Genomic DNA, 20,819 nt, shown 5'->3' on the forward strand with positions numbered 1-20,819 from the left:
GGAAGTTCGACTCAGCAGTGAGAGATCTAAAAAAAATTGATGTCAGGCAAATTGTAATGATTAATCGATGCTCGTGCATTTTCAAGCTCGATAAACCCTCAATAAATTAACGTATTTTTTCTGTTTCTCTCCTTCCCGCATTTATCGTGGGCAGAACTGGCATTTCATTCCACTTGACAAAATTGCATTACACAGGAATTTAGGCTCTGAACAGGATTTAAACCAAATCAATGTGATTTTATTTTTTAATATTTTTGGATCATCAAGAATGGGCAGATTTTTAGATCGTTTTATACATAAATAATTATCTTTGGTAGGTTTGAAGAGAACAGTAAGCGATGTTATGTTGACAATGGATATAATTAATGATTAACTTGACCTGGTAGGGTTTTTATTTGGTTTTTTTAGTAAGACCGCAACCCTGATAGAGCCTCAAAAGCTTCTGATTGGATTTAATATCAGTCACATGACCCGTCAACAGAAAAGACGTCTGCTTTGCGGGAGGAAACCTTTGTGAAAGGGTACACACACTACGAAGAAAAGATGGTAAGTTTTTTGTTTTGTTTTTTTCCGTCGATGATTTGCTACGCAAACGAAATGTACTTTTATAACATTCCTTGATGCTTTCCCCAAAAGTATGAAAAATGTCCTCCAAAAATCCACTTTGCATGAAAGTGAGGTTTATGATGTGTCGAAAAGCGGTTCCCCCTGACAAGCGCAGTTGAGCACACTAATTGGGTGTGTCTCGGTTGTCGCTGAGAAATACCTCGCCGGTTGTTACACAAATATTGTTATCTGTATACCTATATGATGTTGTGCCCATGTACAAAGTTCATACCGCTTAAAGGATTGTGCACCTCACTTTCCATACTTGCATGTAGATTTTGTTCTCAACTTATCAGCGATTAAAACCTATGTGTCCTATCTATGAACACCCACACACACCGGTTTATCGGCGCGCATTTAGTAATCTCAGTTCATTCAGTGTGTTTTCACATAACTGATATTAGATGAAATGAGAAAAAAAAACAAGCAAAAGCATAATAAAAAATAAATAAAAAAACCGAGTTATAACTGTGTGTGAGCGGTGTGTGCTGCCTGCGTCAGTGCGCGTTCAATTATTCTCTTGAATTTTTCTACTCTCAGATAAAAAATATATATATATATAAATTCTGACCGGACTAGAAATTAATGAATAAATAACTCAAGTTATACTGAGTCAGTAAAACAATCAGTAACATAAATGCTTCAGTCATAAAGACGTTAAATGTTCCTAAAGCAAGCGTGCCTGTGTACGTGTGTACGTGTGTGTGTGTGTGTTGTGCGCATGTTCTCTGTGTGTGTGTGTGTGTGTGTAGTTTTATTTTGTTGGGAGGTGGGGGGTTGGGGCCGAGTTTCTTTTGGGAGGGAGGCTTTGTTGACGCCTAATGTTGTACTCTCTCTCTCTCTCTCTCTCTCTCTCTCGCTCTCTCTCTCTCTCTCTCTCTCTCTCTCTCTCTCTCTCTCCCTCCCTCCCCTTGCGCGCGCGTGTGCGCTGTGTGTGTGTGCGTGTGCGTGCATGTGTGTGTTTGTGTGTGTGAATGTGTGTTGCTTTCACGTGGTCTTTTCCCCAACAGTTCACAAAAACAAAATGACAGCAGGGGTTTTGGTTTGCTCGTGGAATGTGAATGTTGTAGACGTCAGTGTACAGCGGTGTCCCTCTAGGTCAAGGGATTGCAGTTTCTTTCTTTCTTTTTCTTGAAAGCTCGTGTGAGAGTGTGTTTGTGTGTCTCTGTGTGTCTGTGTATCTGTGTGTGCGTGTCAGTGTGCATGTGTGTTTGTGCGTGTCAGTGTGTGTGTGTGTGTGTGTGTGTGTGCATGTGTGTGTGTGTGTGCACGTAATCTTTATTTCAAAGCACGGTTTCACTTTACGTACCTCAGTCACCCAAAGGCATGGTGTGGATGTAACATTGTCTGCAGCTTCAGTGCTTCTTTTTACGATTCATGGTCACTGGGCTGTGAAGAGCACGGACTTAGGTATTGTGCTGTAAGCCCGGTGAGGAGGATGGGGGCGGGGGGGGGGGTCTAAGAATGTATAACTTTAAAAGTAACCCCCGCACCCACATCCCACACACACCCAAACCCGCCATTTCGAGCAAAACCCTACTGTACAATCCATATACCCCCTATATGGGGTTTTTCGTTCGAGTGAAGTAGAAATCCATTATAAACCGCCGCCCCTGCCGGAACTTGAGAGAGCAAATGTGTGTGTAGGTGTGCATACTTTTTCTCTTGTTTCCCGGCCTCCCCGCAGGTGCAAGTCAGTAAATATTTTGTGGATGACCTAAATCTGGCTGCTGCAAGTTGACATACCTTTCGCTAGGGAAGCAGCAGCCACAGCTTGCTGCGCTTTGGGGCATTTGGCTAGGGTGGTGACACTGAGTCATTCATACGTGTGTTACCTGTTTGCGTTTCCACCTGTAATGATGTGGAAGGGTTCACCTCCGTTTATGTACAAATACGTGGCAGGCTGTAAATGCAGCAAGTGATCGATGGACTCAATCTCAGGTGTACATGCAAACGCCGGAGCTTGTGTGTGTGTGTGTGTTTCATTTAAGTTAAGATTTTTTATGGAGTACAACGTAAATCTCTCTCTCTCTCTCCCTCTCTCTCTCTCTCTCTCTCTCTCTCTCTCCCCCTCTCTCTCCCTCTACTCTCCCTCCCTCCCTCCCTCCCTCCCTCTGTCCTTGCTCCTTGTCCTATTTTCTTTCATTATCTCATAAAAGTTAAAAAGACAACATCAAGACCGTGATCTCGTCAGATCCTTTTTGTAAAATAATGTGCTGAGGAAAATGAAATGTATTTTATGTTCTCACTTCTGCCTTGAACTCTCGGAAACTACTTAGTCCCACTTAAGTGTTTTAGTCTCCTTTCTTTGATCCTTTTTCGTTGCTAATATCATCTGCTAATGAATGTGTTAGCCAGCAGCTCGGCTATCAGTTTAACTGCTTAAAACTCTTTTTTTTTCTAATTTTTATTTAGGAGCAGGAAGGAGGAAGTTGATTGGTGAAATTTCTTTCGAAAGTGTTGTGTGCCTGTGAGGACGATATTGTTCCACACTTTATGAAGGAAAGAAGGTCGCTGCATTTGTTGCTGTGGTATGAAATGTGTGTCTGTGTGTTCGTCTGTCTGTCTGGGATTCGTCGTTCTGCCTCTCAGTCTCTGTTGTCTGTCTTTCTGTCTCCGCCTCTATGTCTCTTTGTGTGTGTGTGTGTCATTCACACACACACACACACACACACACACACACACACACACACACTTTTTTTTTTATCTGCACGCTCTGTCCACCCATAAAATTTATTTCCAAAATCGTTTCATCATATTTTCGCCCCAAAGGCTGCCTCGGGAAGGAGGATGTAACTTGACACAAGAGACACATTGAGAGCGGAGTTTGAAGTCATCTGAACTGACAAATGTGACACATGTGTGTGCGTGTGTTCTAGCCTGCAGAGTTTGTGTGTGTGTGTGTGTGTGCGTGCGTGTGTGTTTGTGTATGCATATGTGTGTGTGTGTGTGTGTGTAGAGAGAGAGAGAGAGAGAAAGAGGGTTGTGTCTCCGACAGTTGTTTGAAGAGAAGTCTTCAGTTTGTGTGCACACGTATATGAGTATGCCTCCCGCTTGTCTGTTCCCATTATGTTCTCTCCAGACAGCTCACTCGCTTTTTTTGTACACTGTCAGAGCTCTCTCCTATTTCCCACCGTCACAAAGGGGATGGTTAGGGAGGGTACACCACTATGTATCTCGCCCCGTAAGTGTGTTTACTCTTGCGGATCACGTGTGCTGGTTCGTGTTGGCTTTGTAGTTCAAGCAGATTGGGGTTGGGGGTTTTTTTCAGTCTCCAACCCGAATAGAAGGAAATGCAGTCCACATACACATGTCGCTCTAACGCTTTGCAACCAGGTTTTCTTCGTCTGCGTATTTTTTCTCAGTTCCTCCCACAGACAAATAGTCGGGATAGCTTTCTACTCCACTGACCAGGCTAGGGTTGGGAGTGAGGTGGGGAACTGGCTGGCTATATGTGTGGTTGGACGTGTGCAACGAACTTGACAACACATTAACGCCTACACAAGTGCAGAGGAGAGATACGACCACAGCCTTCTCACTGGAGACCAGTCTGTCAAGGACTCTCCCTTCCCCCCTAAGCCCTCACGCCCCCTCCCCCCCCTACCCCGCCCCCCTACCCCCCACCCCAGCTCCCACTGAGGCCCACCCATCCAATCCCCTACCCAAACACACACCTGACAGTTGTGACAGTCGGAATAATCTTGGGTGTGTCACACACACACACACACACACACACTGGGGTGTGGGGGTGGAGAAAGACTCCAGGGGAGGTAAAGAGGGGTGTGGTGGGAAGAAGGGAGGTAAGGAGGTAAGTGAAGGTTGGTATGTGGTGGGGATTTCAGTCCCGCCTGAAATCCCTCCTGTACACTGATGCATAGTATAGTGGTAGTCTTTGCGAATGTGTCGTGAAGAATTCTTGATTTCTCGTTGCCAGCTCGATTTCAGTTGTTGGCTTTTTTTCAGTCTCTGAAGATTTTACAAAGGGTGTCATAGTGTCAGTGTGTGGGTTAGGTGGGGAAGACCGGGCTGATAAAGGAGTGATAATGAATTATTCATGACGCTCAAATAACTCAGGTATCAGAATCTATCAAACTGTAGGTTGCTGAGTGTTTGGAATCCACTGAATGGCGTAACAGCCTCCTCCCATAAGATAGATCGTTGTAACCCTCCGATCCGATCAAGGGTTCAGTCAGAAAATATCGTGGGAGTGGGGATCCACGACGAATAGTTCATGCTCTTATGTCAAGTTGTTCTTGAAAGGTGTGGGGTGAGGGGTGGGGGGGGGGTGCGGAGATGGAGGGGGCAGGGGTCGTCCGGTTTGGGTAGTCGTTCACAGGTGGGATTGAGATAAGTCGTTCTCAGACCGGGGTCTTAGCGTCAATTAGACTTGGGGAAACAGTCTGTTTGCGTTCGGCTCCGCTAATAATTTGGTACTGTGTCAACAATAACAACAACAACAACAACACACACACACACACACACACACACACACACACACACACACACACACACACACACACACACACACACACACACACACACACACACACACACAAGGACAAGAATTGAAGAAAGAACATAACGATTACTGATTTCTGACGGGGTGTTAATTGTTTCTTTCCTGTATATTTCAGTCATGTGTGTTAATTTTGATTTGAGGGTCTGTCAGTAAATCGACTGACTCCTTCTTCTTCTTCTTCTTCTTCTTCTTCTTCTTCTTCTTCTTCTTGTCATCATTGTCATCATCATCATCTTCTTCTTCTGCTTCTTCTTTTTCTTCTTCTTAATCTTGTCATCATTGTCGTCATCATCATCATCATCATCATTATCTTCTTCTTCTTCTTCTTCTTCTTAATCTTGTCATCATTGTCGTCATCATCATCATCTTCTTCTTCTTCTTCTTCTTCTTCTTCTCCTCCTCCTCCTCTTCTCCTCCTCCTCCTCCTCCTCCTCCTCCTCCTCCTCCTCCTCGTCCTCCTCCTCTTCCTCCCTCTCCTCTTCTTCTTTTGCTTATTTGTCACAGAGAAGAGTCGTTTTCCCGATTCCAGCAGGTCTATTGGTTGTGCATGCTTTGTGTTATCTGACAGTTTCTTTTCTTCTTTTTTTCCCATATGTCAGTGGAACGACTTCTATCAGTCCAAGTGTACCGTGTGGTTGAGAGATGACTTCGATGCAGGGGCCGTGGCAGAGAAACTGCGGGACGCTATGGATGGTCTGGGTAAGACTTTGTTGTGGGTGTGACCATTATACAGTACTGCTCGTGTTGTCTGTCTGTTGCTGAGAGAGAGAGAGAGAGAGAGAGAGAGAGAGAAGGGTACTGAGACTCTGTGTGTGTGTGTGTGTGTGTGTGTGTGTGTGTGTGTGTGTGTGCATCTGTCTTCTTCTGTGTATGTGTGTGCGTGTGTGTGTGTACGCGCGAGATTTTGTGTGTATGTGTGTGTGTATAAGTGTGTGTGTGTGTGGTCGCGCGCACGCGCGCGTGCGTCTGTATGTATGTGTTTTGAAAAGCAAACAGAAACTCTCATTTTCTTCATTGGATTATGTTTGTATGTGAGAGAAAAAGAGAGAGAGGAGGTGGGGCCGGTGGGGGTGGATAGAGAGAGAGACTGATCAGGCGAAACGGGTCAAACCCTCAAGAGGCCGTTGAGGGTGGCGAAATGTTCAAAGTGTAGGCAAAATGGGAATAGGCAAATCGGACCTACTCCGATGTTAAGACTTTACTTGTGTTGACCGTGAACGTGGGTGCGCAGCGTGCTATATGTGTATACAGGTACAAAATGTGCATCATGCTTCACGTGTGTATAGGTACAAATCGTGAATCGAGCAGAGAAGAGGAACAGATGCGCATCACATCTGTACAGGTGAAGACGTGCATCGTTCTTTACGTGTGTACAGGTAGAAATGTGTATCGTCCTGTACCTGTGTACAGGTGCAGATGTGCATCGTGCTATCTTGTGTGTACAGGTACAAATGTGCATCGTGCTTTACCTGTGTGCAGATACAAATGTGCATTTTTCTTTACCTGTGTACAGGTACAAATGTGCATCGTACTAAACGTGTGAACGGGTAACGATGCTCAACGTGTTTACAGATGCAAATGTGCATCGTGCTTTACCTGTGTACAGGTACAAACGCGCATCGTGCTTCACGTGTGTACAGATACAAACGTGCATCGTGCTAAACGTGTGTACAGGTACAAACGTGCATCGTGCTTCACGTGTGTACAGGTACAGACGTGCATCGTGCTTCACGTGCGTACAGGTACAAACGTGCATCGTGCTAAACGTGTGTGCAGATACAAATGTACATCGTGTCATGCGTGTGCACAGGTACAAATTTGCACCGTGTTTCACTGACGTGTGTACAGGTACAAATGAGAGCGAGATCTTGGACGTCCTTGGAAACCACTGTAACGCTCAGCGGCTGGAGATTGCAGAGGCCTACAAAGTAGCCTACGGCAAGGTAAACGGCTTTTGGTACGGCCCAGACATGCCTCAGAATCGAATACAGTGTTTGAAATTTTCTGTCGCAGACCATTGAAAGTGAATCTTACTTATTCATTTGTCGGTGTAACGCTTGAGAAACATAGTAAAGTTGTCAAACTTGAAGATCGCTCTTTTTTTTTCTTTGGGGGGTGGGTGGGGGGTTGGTGGCATTTTTTATGTATGAGATCATTGGGAGACGTTTTAGTGGGGCTGGTTGGTTGGTTGGTTAGTTGGTTGAGTCGTTGGTTCGTTGCATAGTTTGCATTTGATTGAGTTGATGACCTGATTTTATGTTGTATCCCAAACCCTGGTTGTTATTGACACATTCAAGAAGCCCCTCCCCCTCTCGCCATGCACTTCGCTCTCTCTCTCTCTCTCTCTCTCTCTCTCTCTCTCTCTCTGATTAACTGTTACTGTTAGTGAACTGTATAAAAATTCTTCTGATCAAGTAGTCCTTTTTTTCGTTAAGCTGTTTAATAAACTGTTTGATAATGGTGTATACCCTAATTACTGGATAGAATCTATTATTTGGCCCATTTACAAGAAAGGTGATGTAAATAATCCCAATAATTATAGAGGTATTTCTTTAGGTGATATAAGTGGTAAATTGTATGGAATAATTATCAATAAAAGATTACAGGAATGGGTTGACGAAAATAATATCACTGGTGATCATCAAGCCGGATTTAAAAAAGGATATTCTACAGTAGACCACATGTTTACGTTGCTTTCACTTGTTCAGAAACAGTTCTCCTTTAATCGTAAATTGTATGTCGCTTTCATTGATTTTGAAAAAGCGTTTGACTCTATTAACCGAAATCTTTTATGGCCTGTTTTACTAAGGAATGGTATCAGAGGTAAACTTTATAATTGTATTAAAAGTATGTATAATGTAGTAAGAGCTAGAGTTCGTTGTGGTGCCAAACTGACTGAATTTATCAACTGTACAGTAGGGGTTAGACAGGGTGATCCTTGTAGCCCAATTTTATTTTCTCTCTTCATAAACGAACTTGCAATTCAGGTAATTACGAATGGGAGACATGGAGCTGTATTTTCAGTTGATGCCTTTGAATTGTTTATACTTCTGTTAGCTGATGATGTTATTTTAATGTCAGAAACTGTTGTAGGTCTACAAACACAACTGAATTCTTTACACCGTGCGGCAGATTCACTTGAATTAAGAGTAAACATGACTAAAAGCAATATCATAGTATTTCGTAAGGGTGGTTATCTGAGTAGCAGGGAAAGGTGGTTGTATGGTGATGAGTTAATGCCAGTTGTTAATGTTTATAAATATTTGGGAATATTTTTCTCCACACGTTTGAGTTTTGTTGGTGCTTGTAAAGATTTAGCAAGTAGGGCTAAAAATGCTTTAATCTGTATTATGAAAAAGTTACATGTGTTCAATAATACCTCTTTTGATTTATTTATTAAGCTGTTTGATGCTCAGGTACAGCCAGTTGTGTTATACGGTTCGGAGTTGTGGGGCCTAGATAGAGCCGCTGTTCATTGTGAATCAGTTCATACTTTTGCTTTGAAGACATTTTTAGGTGTTGAAAGGCAAACTCCTAATGATTTAGTTTATGGAGAAACAAATCGGTACCCGATGTATTTAGTTGCTGCAGTTAAATGTATTCGTTATTGGTTAAGGTTATTAGAAATGGATGCCAACAGATTACCTCGTAAAGCTTATGATATGCTATTTGATTTAGATACTAGAGGCAAAGTAAATTGGGTAACAAAAATACGTCACTGTTTATTTGAGTATGGGTTTGGTTTTGTTTGGTTAAACCAAGGTGTTGGCAGCATTCAGTCATTTATTTGTGCTTTTCGGCAACGTTTGATCGATTGTAGATGGCAGAAATGGTCTGATCATATTCAAAATAGTGAAAGATTTGATTTTTATAGGAATTTCAGCAATGGCCCAGACTTGAAACCTTACCTGATGTTAAATATGGATAGACATTTGAAATATATAACAACAAGATTCAGACTAGGTATTTCTGAGCTAGCGGTTCATCATTATAGATACAGAATATGTAATGACACTGATCTGATTTGTCCATTATGCAAAGATTCGATAGAAAATGAAATGCACTTTGTCCTTTGTTGTCCAGCTTTGAGGAATATTCGAGAATCATTTATTAAGCCTAAATATTATAGACAACCAAATATGTTTAAATTGAACTTGTTAATGTCCTCAAAATCCTGTGAAATTGTTAGAAACCTTGCTTTGTATTTATATAAAGCTTTCAAAGTCCGAGAAACTATTACGTCATGAAAACACTGTTTTGTTGCTAGGCTAGTTTTTTCATTTGAACTTATGTTATATTATATCGAGTTTTTTATGTATGTTGTATTATGTGAAATTTTTTTTGTTTGTTTGTTTCTCTTTGTTTTTTATTGGTGTCTGTTCATATACCCCTTCATTAGGGGCCTTGGCCTATATGAATAAATCATCTTGAATCTTGAATCTTGAATCTCTGATTAACCATTTTTTAAACACGGGTCATACACAAGGGTTGTGTAGTCTGTGGTTGTCCTGGCGTGGCCCAACCAACTCAGGTAAGCAGTCGATCATCAATCAATCAATCAACCAACCATGGTAGAAATGGCTGTGGTTGTCGGTCTTCAAGATGTCAGTACGTGAGTACTCATAGACCCTCATACTACTACTGATTAGAAATAGGGGAAATGCTTTATGTTAAAAGTGATATTACACATCTACTACATCACATGATTCATGCATATGTTTGTCATCAAAATGTTTAGATTGCAGTATCGGTGCTTTTGAAAGAACTCCCCCCCCCCCCCCCCCCGGAAAAAACGGAGTATGGCTGCTTACACGGCGGGGTTAAAAACGGTCACACACGTAAAAGCCCACTCGTGTACATATACGAGTGAACGTGGGAGTTGCAGCCCACGAACGAAGAAGAAGAAGAAGAAAGAATAGAACTTGCTTTGCTAGGGGGTAAAATAAAATTTTATCAAAAATAAAAATAAAAATAAAAAAAACTATGGTGTGGGCAGGACCTGATCGACGATCTGAAGGATGAGCTGGGAGGGAACTTTGAGACGCTGTGTGTGGCCCTGCTCATCGCGCCACGCCTCTACGATGCCAAGGAGCTCCACGACGCCGTGTGTGTGAGTGCCCACTGACTGACTGACTGACTGGCTGGATGGCTGACTGACTGGTTGGCTGGCTGACTGACTGACTGACTGGCTGGCTGGCTCGCTGACCGACTGACTGACTCTGTGTGTGTGTGTGTGTGTGTGTGTGTGTGTGTGTGTGTGTGTGTGTGTGTGTGTGTGTGTGTGTGAACCCTTAGGGTTTATAAGACACAATGTGTGTGTGTGTGTGTGTGTGTGTGTGTGTGTGTGTGTGTGTGTGTGTGTGTTGTATTGTTTTGTTTTGTGGGGTGGGGGTAGGTTGGTGTTTTTGTTTTTATTTTTCGTTTGTTTGTTTGTTTTTTTGTGGGAAGGAAGAATTCAACTGACCTATGTTATTGTTTCTCTCCAATTTTTGTGTTGGAGGGTGCATCAGAGAGAAAGAGAGGGTACATTAGATTGGAGCAAGTTACTTAACATTAGATAGATAGATAGGTAGACATTTTAAATTAGAGAGAGGAAGACGTTAAATCAAACAGATTAGATCAGACAGATTGATATATGGTTATATCAAATGAGAGCAACAGAGAAAAATGTAGGGAGTGTGGTTCATGTGTCTGTGTAGGCTGTTTTATCCTTTGTCATAGTTTACACACACACACACACACACACACACACACACACACACACAAAGGGGGAACAAAGAATAAAATCTTCGTTATATTGACTTATAACTCGAAACAGGCAACCAACCAAAAAGAAGGGTAGAAGCCTTAGGAGTAATTCAGTGCCCAGTAATATCGGTATGTCCTCACTTCACTGCACACGTTACACGTCTTCCCGTGTCTGTGTCTACGGGCAGGGAGTCGGAACGGACGAAACCGTTCTGACGGAGATCATGTGCATGCGGACCAACGAGGAGATACAGCAGATCAAAGAGGCCTACAAAGCAGGTGAGAATGCGATGTGTTTTCACGTTCACGTTTTACCTCGGTAGCCTTCTAAAGCAGGTGCGAACACGTGTGTTTTCATGTTTTACCTGGGAGCCTGTATATAGATCATTGAGGATGTGCGTGTGTGTGCATGTGTGTGTCTGTGTGTGGTGTGTGAGAATGATCTTTATTTCGCGTCTACCTTTATTCCCAAATATTTTTTTGGAAAAAAATGTGTCATATTGCCAATGGTTTCCCCCTAACAAACAAGCAATGGAAACGACGATGTCGACATTAATAAATGAAGTACTGATGATGATGATGACGACGACGACGATGACGATGATGATAATGCTGACGACGATGATGATAATGACGACGACGAAGACGATGACGAAGATGACGATTACTGCGACGACAGAAGCGAAAACGATGACGTTGACATCCATGTCGCACACGCAGAATACGAGCAAGAGCTGGAGGAGGACCTTCAGGGAGACACGAGTGGCTACTTCGGACGTCTGATGGTGTCCCTCTGTGTCGGAGGACGGGAATCCGACAGCTACACTGAATGGCTGAACGAAGACAAGGCCATGGAGGATGCTCAGAAACTCCTCGATGTACGTAAAAAGGGAAGGATGAGAGAGAGAGAGAGAGAGAGAGAGAGAGAGAGAGAGAGAGAGGTTGTGGGGGCAGAAGTAGTTGAAATGTGGCAAGGGGAGGGGAGAAAACTGGGGGATAGTGAGGAAGGGGAGGGGGCAAACTGGAGGATAGTGAGGAAGGGGAGGGGGCAAACTGGAGGATAGTGAGGAAGGGGAGGGGGCAAACTGGAGGATAGTGAGGAAGGGGAGGGGGCAAACTGGAGGATAGTGAGGAAGGGGAGGTGAGGGGGCAAACTGGAGGATAGTGAGGAAGGTGAGGGGGCAAACGGAAGGATAGTGAGGAAGGGGAGGGGGGCAGACTGGAGGATAGTGAGGAAGGGAAGGGGAGGGGGCAGACTGGAGGATAGTGAGGAAGAGGAGGGGGGCAGACTGGAGGATAGTGAGGAAGGGAAGGGGAGGGGGCAGACTGGAGGATAGTGAGGAAGAGGAGGGGGGCAGACTGGAGGATAGTGAGGAAGGGGAGGTGAGGGGGCAAATGGAAGGATAGTGAGGAAGGGGAGGGGGCAAACTGGAGGATAGTGAGGAAGAGGAGGGGGGCAGACTGGAGGATAGTGAGGAAGGGGAGGTGAGGGGGCAAACTGGAGGATAGTGAGGAAGGGAAGGGGAGGGGGCAGACTGGAGGATAGTGAGGAAGGGGAGGGGAGGGGGCAAACGGAAGGATAGTGAGGAAGGGGAGGGGGCAAACTGGAGGATAGTGAGGAAGGGGAGGGAAGGGGGCAAACGGAAGGATAGTGAGGAAGAGGAGGGGGGCAGACTGAAGATAGTGAGGAAGGGGAGGTGAGGGGGCAAACGGAAGGATAGTGAGGAAGGGGAGGGGGCAAACGGAAGGATAGTGAGGAAGAGGAGGGGGGCAGACTGGAGGATAGTGAGGAAGGGAAGGGGAGGGGGCAAACTGGAGGATAGTGAGGAAGGGGAGGGGGCAAACTGGAGGATAGTGAGGAAGGGGAGGGGAGGGGGCAAACGGAAGGATAGTGAGGAAGGGGAGGGGGCAAACTGGAGGATAGTGAGGAAGGGGAGGGAAGGGGGCAAACGGAAGGATAGTGAGGAAGAGGAGGGGGGCAGACTGAAGATAGTGAGGAAGGGGAGGTGAGGGGGCAAACGGAAGGATAGTGAGGAAGGGGAGGGGGCAAACTGGAGGATAGTGAGGAAGGGGAGGGGGCAAACTGGAGGATAGTGAGGAAGGGGAGGGGAAAACTGGGGGATAGTGAGGAAGGGGAGGGGGCAGACTGGAGGATAGTGAGAAAGGGGAGGGGGCAAAGTGAAGGATAGTGAGGAAGAGGAGGGGAGGGGGCAAACTGAAGGATAGTGAGGAAGGGGAGGGGGGCAAACTGGAGGATAGTGAGGGAGGGGAAGGTGGGGGCAAACGGAAGGATAGTGAGGAAGAAGAGGGGAGGGGGTAAACTGGAGGGTAGCATGGAAGAGCATCACTCCTTACGCACTTTTCTCCTTTATCCATAGACATGGAGGGAGAGCATCACTAGCTTCCCATTGTTCTCCTTTATCCATAGTCATGGAGGAAGAGCATCACTAGCTTCCCACTGTTCTCCTTTATCCATAGACACGGAGGGAGAGCATCACTAGCTTCCCACTGTTCTCCTTTATCCATAGTCATGGAAGGACAGCATCACTAGCTTCCCATTGTTCTCCTTTATCCATAGACATGGAGGGAGAGCATCACTAGCTTCCCACTGTTCTCCTTTATCCATAGACACGGAGGGAGAACATCTCTCTTCTCCTTAGCCATAGACATGACGGGACAGCATCTCTCGTTACCCACTGGTCTCCTCCTTGAGCCGTAGACATGGAGAATATACACTAATATCTCTAGTGTCTATGCATGGAGGGGCAGCATCTTTCCGCATCGTCAAGTTACCCAGTACCACTGAGCCAGATAACATGCAGAAGAACCCATTCTTCTCCTTCTTCTTCTTACTTTTCCGTGCACGTTCACAGGCTGGGGAAGCCACGTGGGGCACGGAGGAAGCGGAAATGAACGCCGTGCTGTGCCTCAGCTCCCCGGGACAGCTGCGCCTGACGCTGGAGAAGTACGAGGAGCTGACAGGGGGCACCACTGTGGAGGAAGCCATCGACAAGGAGTGCAGCGGCTCCCTGAAGGAAGGGTACCTGGCTATAGGTGAGACCTCGCCTTCAGTCATGACAACAACAGCAACAACAATAATGACTATAACAATAATAACAATGACAACACCAACAAGAAGAAAAAGAACAAGAAGAAGAATACCAATAATAATAATAATAATAATAATAATAACACCAAAAAGAAGAAGAAGAAGAAGGGCAGTAATAATGATAATAATTATGAATGGCATTTGTACAGCGCATTTCTGTTAGTAATGGTAGACTTTGTGCCTCGCTTGCAATCACTCATTTCAGACGCAGCCATGCCCGAAAAAGACTAACTACACTCAGCCGCACAGAGAGAGAGAGAGAGAGGCAGAAAAACAGCTTAAATTAATAGCTGAGGGGGGAGGGTGGGTGATCACAAAACGCCTCACAGAACAGGTGAGTTTTTAGCTGGGGATTTGAACAGAGGTATTTGAAGACCGACATGCAGCGAAGTATTTACCATGGGGCACCAACAGTAACAGTAGTATGTAAAAAAAAAAATAATAAAATAAAATAAATGATAATAGTAATGATAATAACAAAAAAAAAAACAAAAAAAAAACCGTTTATTTAGGAGAAAGTTGTTTAGCAACCAACGTCATCATCTTTATAACATTGGCTACGTTTCCTAAAGCCTTGTTGGTTTTTGACTCACTTGTGTAAACAAAGTGAGTCTATGTTTTAACCCGGTGTTCGGTTGTCTGTGTGTGTGTGTGTGTGTGTGTGTGTCCGTGGTAAACTTTAACATTGACATTTTCTCTGCAAATACTTTGTCAGTTGACACCAAATTTGGCATAAAAATAGGAAAAATTCAGTTCTTTCCAGTCATCTTGTTTAAAACAATATTGCATCTCTGGGATGGGCACAAAAAAAATTAAAAAAAGAAGCCTAATTATATGCAAACTGCATTTACTGTTATATTTATATTTTTTGTATTCTCTAAACTTGGCACTTTGACCTCTTATTCTGACACAACAACAAGAGGAGTCATTATTATCATTTTTTTGTTCAAACAGGAACTTCTTTTGCTAAGCATGGAATTTTTATTTATTTTGCAAACGTTTTTGGTGCAGATAGCAAAAAAGGGAAATTACTCTGTAATTAATGCTAAGGGACTTAATTTGTCACAAGTGAGTCTTGAAGGCCTTGCCTCTCTTGTTTTTCTCAAGGCCTGACTAAGCGCGTTGGGTTTCGCTGCTGGTCTGGCGTATATGGATTTGTCCGAACGCAGTGACGCCTCTTTGAGCTACTGATACTGATACTGAGACCTTGGAGCGGAATATTCTTTCATCTGGTCTTTCTTGCTGCTATTTGTTTGCTTCTCTTTTTTTAAGCAGATGTGGTGCAGCGTATATGGAGCGGTCCACACGCTTGACGCCTTCTTGAAACTGAAACAAAACGGGAATGTTTATTGTTACTTTAAGTGCATAAGTTTGATGATCATCTGAAGAGTCATTCAATGTTTTTAATTGATCATCTTGTTTTGGACACTTTGGATATGAAGTACAATTCGCCTTCAATAGGTACAATTCGCTTTCAATCCACATGCATAAAATCGTTGATATTAATTTTAGCAACTGATCTGACAGCTGTGCGCTACCCTTTCTGCATTTGGTGAGTTTACATGTTGTAATTATATTTGGTTTTTGGAACTTTCACTTTTCTGTTGGAATCACAGTTTACGTTTAATCATACATATGCCCCATCTGATATAAAATCCATAGATCTGACATTTGTTTGACTACATGCAATAGGAATGTATCTATAGAAGCATCGAAGGACAAGCGACAGAGAAGGAGAGCTATCACAAGGCAGTGACACAGGTCCAAGTTCCTGGCAGCCAGTCTGTTTCGCAAAAGACAGAGGGGAGACAACAAGATCGACACGCAAACTGAACAAGAGCAACGTCAACAGTCACACAGCTAGTTACTCGTATACTCCTATGTTTGTTTGTTGCTGCTGTTGTTTTGTGTGTGCGTGCGTGCATGCGTTCGCGCGCGCGCGTGTGTGTGTGTGATATTCATTCATTTATCTATTCATTCATTTATGCAGCCATCATTTGTCACACTGTGTTCAGTGGAGGGTGTTAGAGGCAAACCCAAGTACTTTGCCCGTCGCCTGCACGACTGCTTCTCTGGGCTGGGTACCAGCGACAACGACCTCATCCGCATCATCGTCACTCGGTCAGAGGTAAGGGAAAACTTGGTCACCGTGGGCAGGTATCCACTGTTCTCCTTTAGCCATACAAGGCGAGGGAGCAACCCTCCCATTGTTTCCCATTGTTCGCCTTTAACCAAAGACACAGAGTGGAGAGGATGACTTTCTGTTTCGTCAAATCCCGATTCGCCTGTCACTAAATTGGCCGATATATTCAGTTGCTGTGGGTGTTTACATGAATGTTTGACGGACGACACAAAATTGAATAGTATCTATGTCTCTCTGTCTCTATGGGGCAATGGCGTGTTTTTAGATAAACAATTAATTAATTAATTCTCTCTCTCTCTCTCTCTCTCTCTCTCTCTCTCTCTCTCTCTCTCTCTCTCTCTCTCTCTCTCTCTCTCTCTCTCTGTCTCTCTCGCTCTCTTTCTCTGTGTTTGTCTCTTTTCTCTCTCTCTCTCTCTCTCTCTCTCGCTCTCTGTCTCTCTTTCTCTCTCTCTCCCCTGAGAAAGCCTTCGACTCTATAAATAGAACAATTCTTTGGCCAATCCTTTTGAAAGCTGGTGTTCATGGAAAATTGTTGAAATGTATAATGAGTATGTATGCATGTGTGAAAGCTAGGGTAAGGTGTGGGGGTAGGATGACGGATTATATCCAGTGTACTTCTGGGGTAAAACAAGGTGATGTTTGCAGCCCTATTCTGTTTTCTCTATTCATTAACGAACTAACCACTGAAATTATTAGAAACGGAAAACATGGTGCTCAGTTTACGGGTGATATTTTAGAGTTGTTTATTCTTCTTCTAGCAGATGATGTTGCGTTAATTTCTGAAACTATTATTGGTTTGCAAACACAATTAAACAGTCTGTTTCGTTCTGCAAGTTTACTTCAGTTGAAAGTAAACATGTCAGAAAGTAATATAATTGTTTTTAGAAAAGGTGGGTATTTAGGAATTACAGAGAGATGGACGTATGGCGGGTTTATAATGCCTGTTGTGAATGCATATAAATACCTAGGAATATATTTTTCAACTAAGTTAAGTTTCACATGCTGCATGTAAGGATTTATCAAGTAGAGCTAAACACGCATTACTTTGTATTATGAAAAAAATGATAACTTTAGAAAATCATTCTATTGAATTGCTTATAAAACTATTTGATTCTCAGATACAACCTATCGTTCAGTACGGAGCTGAAATTTGGGGTCTGTCTAATGCAGCAGTATTTTGTGAGAATATACATTTATTTGCGTTGAAAAAGTTTCTAGGAGTAAGTATGAAAACGCCTAATGATTGATCTATGGCGAGACAAAAAGATATCCGATATATCTCAATTCTGTTACAAGATGTATCTCTTACTGGTTAAAACTAACACAAATGGAAGATTTTAGGTTGCCAAGAAAAGCATATAATATGTCATATGATTTTGATGTAAGGGGTAAGAAAAACTGGGTATCAATGGTGAGAATTAAGTTATATGAAATGGAATTTGGTTATGTGTGGTTACAGCAGGGAGTAGGGGATATAAATAGATTTATCCGTACATTTCGAAATAGATTAATTGATTGTAGATAGCAAGTATGGTCGTACCACATTCAAGATAGCGATCGATTTGAGTTTTATAGGCAGTTTATTTCTATGCATTCACTTCCGATTTATCTGTCAATGAAGATGGATAGGCATTTGAAATATGTTATGACAATGTTTAGATTTGGGATTTCCGATCTCTCTCTTCATCGTTATCGTTATAGTAAATTGAATGATCACGATATTATTTGTCCCTTGTGCAGATGTGCTGAAGAAAATGAACTTCACTTCGTGTTACGTTGCCCTGCCTTAAATGACCTTAGGCTACAGTTAATTCCACAACAATATCATAGACATCCATCTCTGTTTCGACTTTCCTTGCTAATGTCATCAACAAATGAAACCCTGCCTGTTATTACCCCCTGAGAGTTAAAGACTGACCACGACTGCATTTACATGAACAATGTAGTGTATATACGCGCATGTGTGTGCGTGTGTGTGTGTGTGTGTGCGTGTGTGCGGGAGAGTAGGCCCTCAGTACCTCTCCTCTCTGAACCTATAGTTCTCCTTTAGCCACATACTTGGCAGCAGAGCATCTCTCCTCTTGTCACCCATGTGTGTGTGTGTGTGTGTGTTTATACCTTCAAGTATTTGTGTGTGTGTACGCGCTATGTATGTATGTTTTTTGTGTTTTTTTTAAATAATGTGTGTGTGTGTGTGTGTGTGCCTATATGTATGTGTGAGTGAGTGAGTGTCTGTGCCGTGTATGCCTATATATGTATGTATGTCCTACGCTCCACACAGATCGATCTGGAGGACATCAAGGACAGGTACCAGGAGATGTACGGGACGTCCCTGGCAGAGGCTGTGGAAGGAGAGTGCAGCGGAGACTACAAGAGGCTGCTGCTGGCGCTCATCAACCTACCCGCCTGATTCCACCCCCAACCTACCCACACACCCACCCACCCACACACACACACACACACACACAGAGAGGCAAGCATATTACACGTACCACTTTATGGGTACCTCTTTTTAATCCTGTACTCACGTGCATCGCATACCATGCTAGCAGTGTCTCCCACATACTTATCTAACAGTAACTGTTACTGTTTCAGTTGGTGATATCATGCTAGCAGTTGATTTGCTAGTGGTGTTAACTTGTTATTGTTGTTGTTGTTTTCGTGTATTTTGTTGTTGTTTTTTTGTGGTTTTTGTTTTTGTCTTGGTGTTTTTTGTTGTTGTTTTTTGTTGTTTTTTTGTATGGTTTTTGTTTTTGTTTTGTTGTTGTTGTTTTTTGTTTTGTTGTTATTGTTTTTTGTTTGTTTTGTATGCTTTTTTCTTCTCTCTCTCTCTCTCTCTCTCTCTCTCTCTCTCTCTCTCTCTTTTTTTTTTTTTTTTTTTACTGTGCACCTTCTTTGTCATTTTTTTCTTTTTTTGTTGTATATCTTGATTTACCCCCCTCCAAAAAATGAATAAATAAATAAATAAAAAGCAGTGTGACATGTACTATGTGATTAAAGACAATGTGCCATGACTGTTCTTTCAATATAAAACTGTGTTTCATGAGAACGTCATTAGCAAAAACCCTGAGAAGCAAAGAGATCACTCAAAAAATGAAGAAATAAGGAGAGGAAATGTCACTCACTCACACACACACACACACACACACACACACACACACACACACACACACACACACTTTGAGTCTGGACTGCGCTGATGGTAAAACACTAGAACCTTAACCACTCGTGTCAAACTGAAAGGAACAAACAAACAGTTTAAACAAATTTTAATAACAGTTTTAGAAAAAAAAAAAGGGGGGGGGGGGGTCCGCGACAAGGTATCTCAATTGTAGCCCTGGATCCATCACAAATCTGCAAGCTTCCTGTGGAAGAATATATCCATAACATTAATGCAAACTTTTTTGTTCAGTAGCAACCAACTGGAATATTTTCAACGACAACAAAAAAACCGCCGAAAAAAAAAAAACATATTTATCATTCCATTGTCTTGCCTGTTGTCTGAATTTCATAGCAGCCAACTGGAATATTTTTCCCAAAAGCTCTACGTTATCATTGTTTGTTTTGCCTGTTGAATGAATTCTAAATGCGACCCGCTGATTGTCAACATGGAACATTGACTTCTGAGTGTGGTACTGATTCCTGCAAAGATGAAACGATTTTGACATTAAAACGTTATTGAACAATCTTGTGTGTGTGTGGACGTTAATTTCCTACATGAAAGAGCGAATTGTTCTCTGTCTCTCCGTCTCTGTCTGTCTCTGTGTCTTCTTGTCCCCCTGTCTCTGTCTCTGTGTTTGTATGTGTGTGTGTTCAGTTTCATTTAATGTCTATCCACATTAAGTGATATTAGACAAAAACAAACAAACAAAAAACGGGGGGTGGGGGGGGGCCTGGGGGGGAAAGGTAAGGGGGGGAAAAAACACATTTACAACAATCTGGCTAAAATGATAACTTCCAAACTTAAAAAAAAAAAAAAGGATAGATCGTTTTAACAACACAACTGGACTATCCAACAAAGATTTGAAACAGTCCAACATTAACAGTGACAAGTCCAAGACATATACATGGATCTTGAAAAAAAAAGGAAAAGAAAAGTTATAACAGCAAACCAATTAGACTATTTAACAACGATTTAAAGAAACTGAACAATAAAAGTGATAAGTCCAATATTTCTTGCATCGAAAAAGATGATAGTACAGGTATATGACATTTTACCATGTCGCAAGTAAATGCATGATCACTTGTTATAGGATTACCACACATACAGGAAACACTTTTTATGTATTTTGTCTTGAAACATTCCAATGATGCAATCTGCCTTTTACTGTATGTGTTGCTCATGTTTACCAACAGTTCCATAAATATCACTTATTTCTTCGTATAAGTTGGAACGGCCCATTTTCCTTTCTTCTGACTGAAAGTATGATCGCTGGATTTGTTCTACTATACTATAACATTCTTGCAATGAAAATGGAAGAGATAGATATGTTGACTGAGCTGATTCCTTTACTCCTTTTTTCGCCAAGAGATCAATCTTCTCATTATAAAGAAGGCCACAATGCGAAGGAATCCAGATAAATGTTGTACTAGTACCCCTCAATGAGAGTAAATGAATTAGATGTTTAATTTCAATAATAATTTCAGATCTAACTTTCGAGTGTGAAGATTTGATAGCATTAATGACTGACTTA

General features: G+C 42.7%; 1 protein-coding gene across 1 annotated transcript; it reads left to right on the top strand.

Annotated features, from left to right (window-relative positions):
* The first annotated feature begins 456 nt into the window (after positions 1 to 456).
* LOC143280102 (annexin A5-like) lies at positions 457 to 19,813 on the top strand. Its single transcript, XM_076584645.1, has 9 exons — positions 457 to 546; positions 5,725 to 5,824; positions 6,974 to 7,068; positions 10,122 to 10,235; positions 11,062 to 11,152; positions 11,594 to 11,751; positions 13,747 to 13,927; positions 15,998 to 16,110; positions 18,407 to 19,813. The coding sequence occupies exons 1-9, from the start codon at positions 544 to 546 to the stop codon at positions 18,533 to 18,535; spliced, it is 984 nt and encodes a 327-aa protein (XP_076440760.1). The 5' UTR covers positions 457 to 543; the 3' UTR covers positions 18,536 to 19,813.
* The last annotated feature ends 1,006 nt before the right edge of the window (positions 19,814 to 20,819 follow it).

The sequence above is a fragment of the Babylonia areolata genome, chromosome 3 (genome assembly GCF_041734735.1).
Source record: "Babylonia areolata isolate BAREFJ2019XMU chromosome 3, ASM4173473v1, whole genome shotgun sequence".
NCBI lineage: Eukaryota > Metazoa > Mollusca > Gastropoda > Neogastropoda > Buccinidae > Babylonia > Babylonia areolata.

Bases quoted from the DNA above. Each gene is read 5' to 3' on its own strand.
- LOC143280102 (XM_076584645.1), top strand. The intron at 11,752-13,746 runs GTACGTAAAAAG...GCACGTTCACAG, and splicing joins ATGCTCAGAAACTCCTCGAT to GCTGGGGAAGCCACGTGGGG. The intron at 16,111-18,406 runs GTAAGGGAAAAC...CGCTCCACACAG, and splicing joins TCATCGTCACTCGGTCAGAG to ATCGATCTGGAGGACATCAA.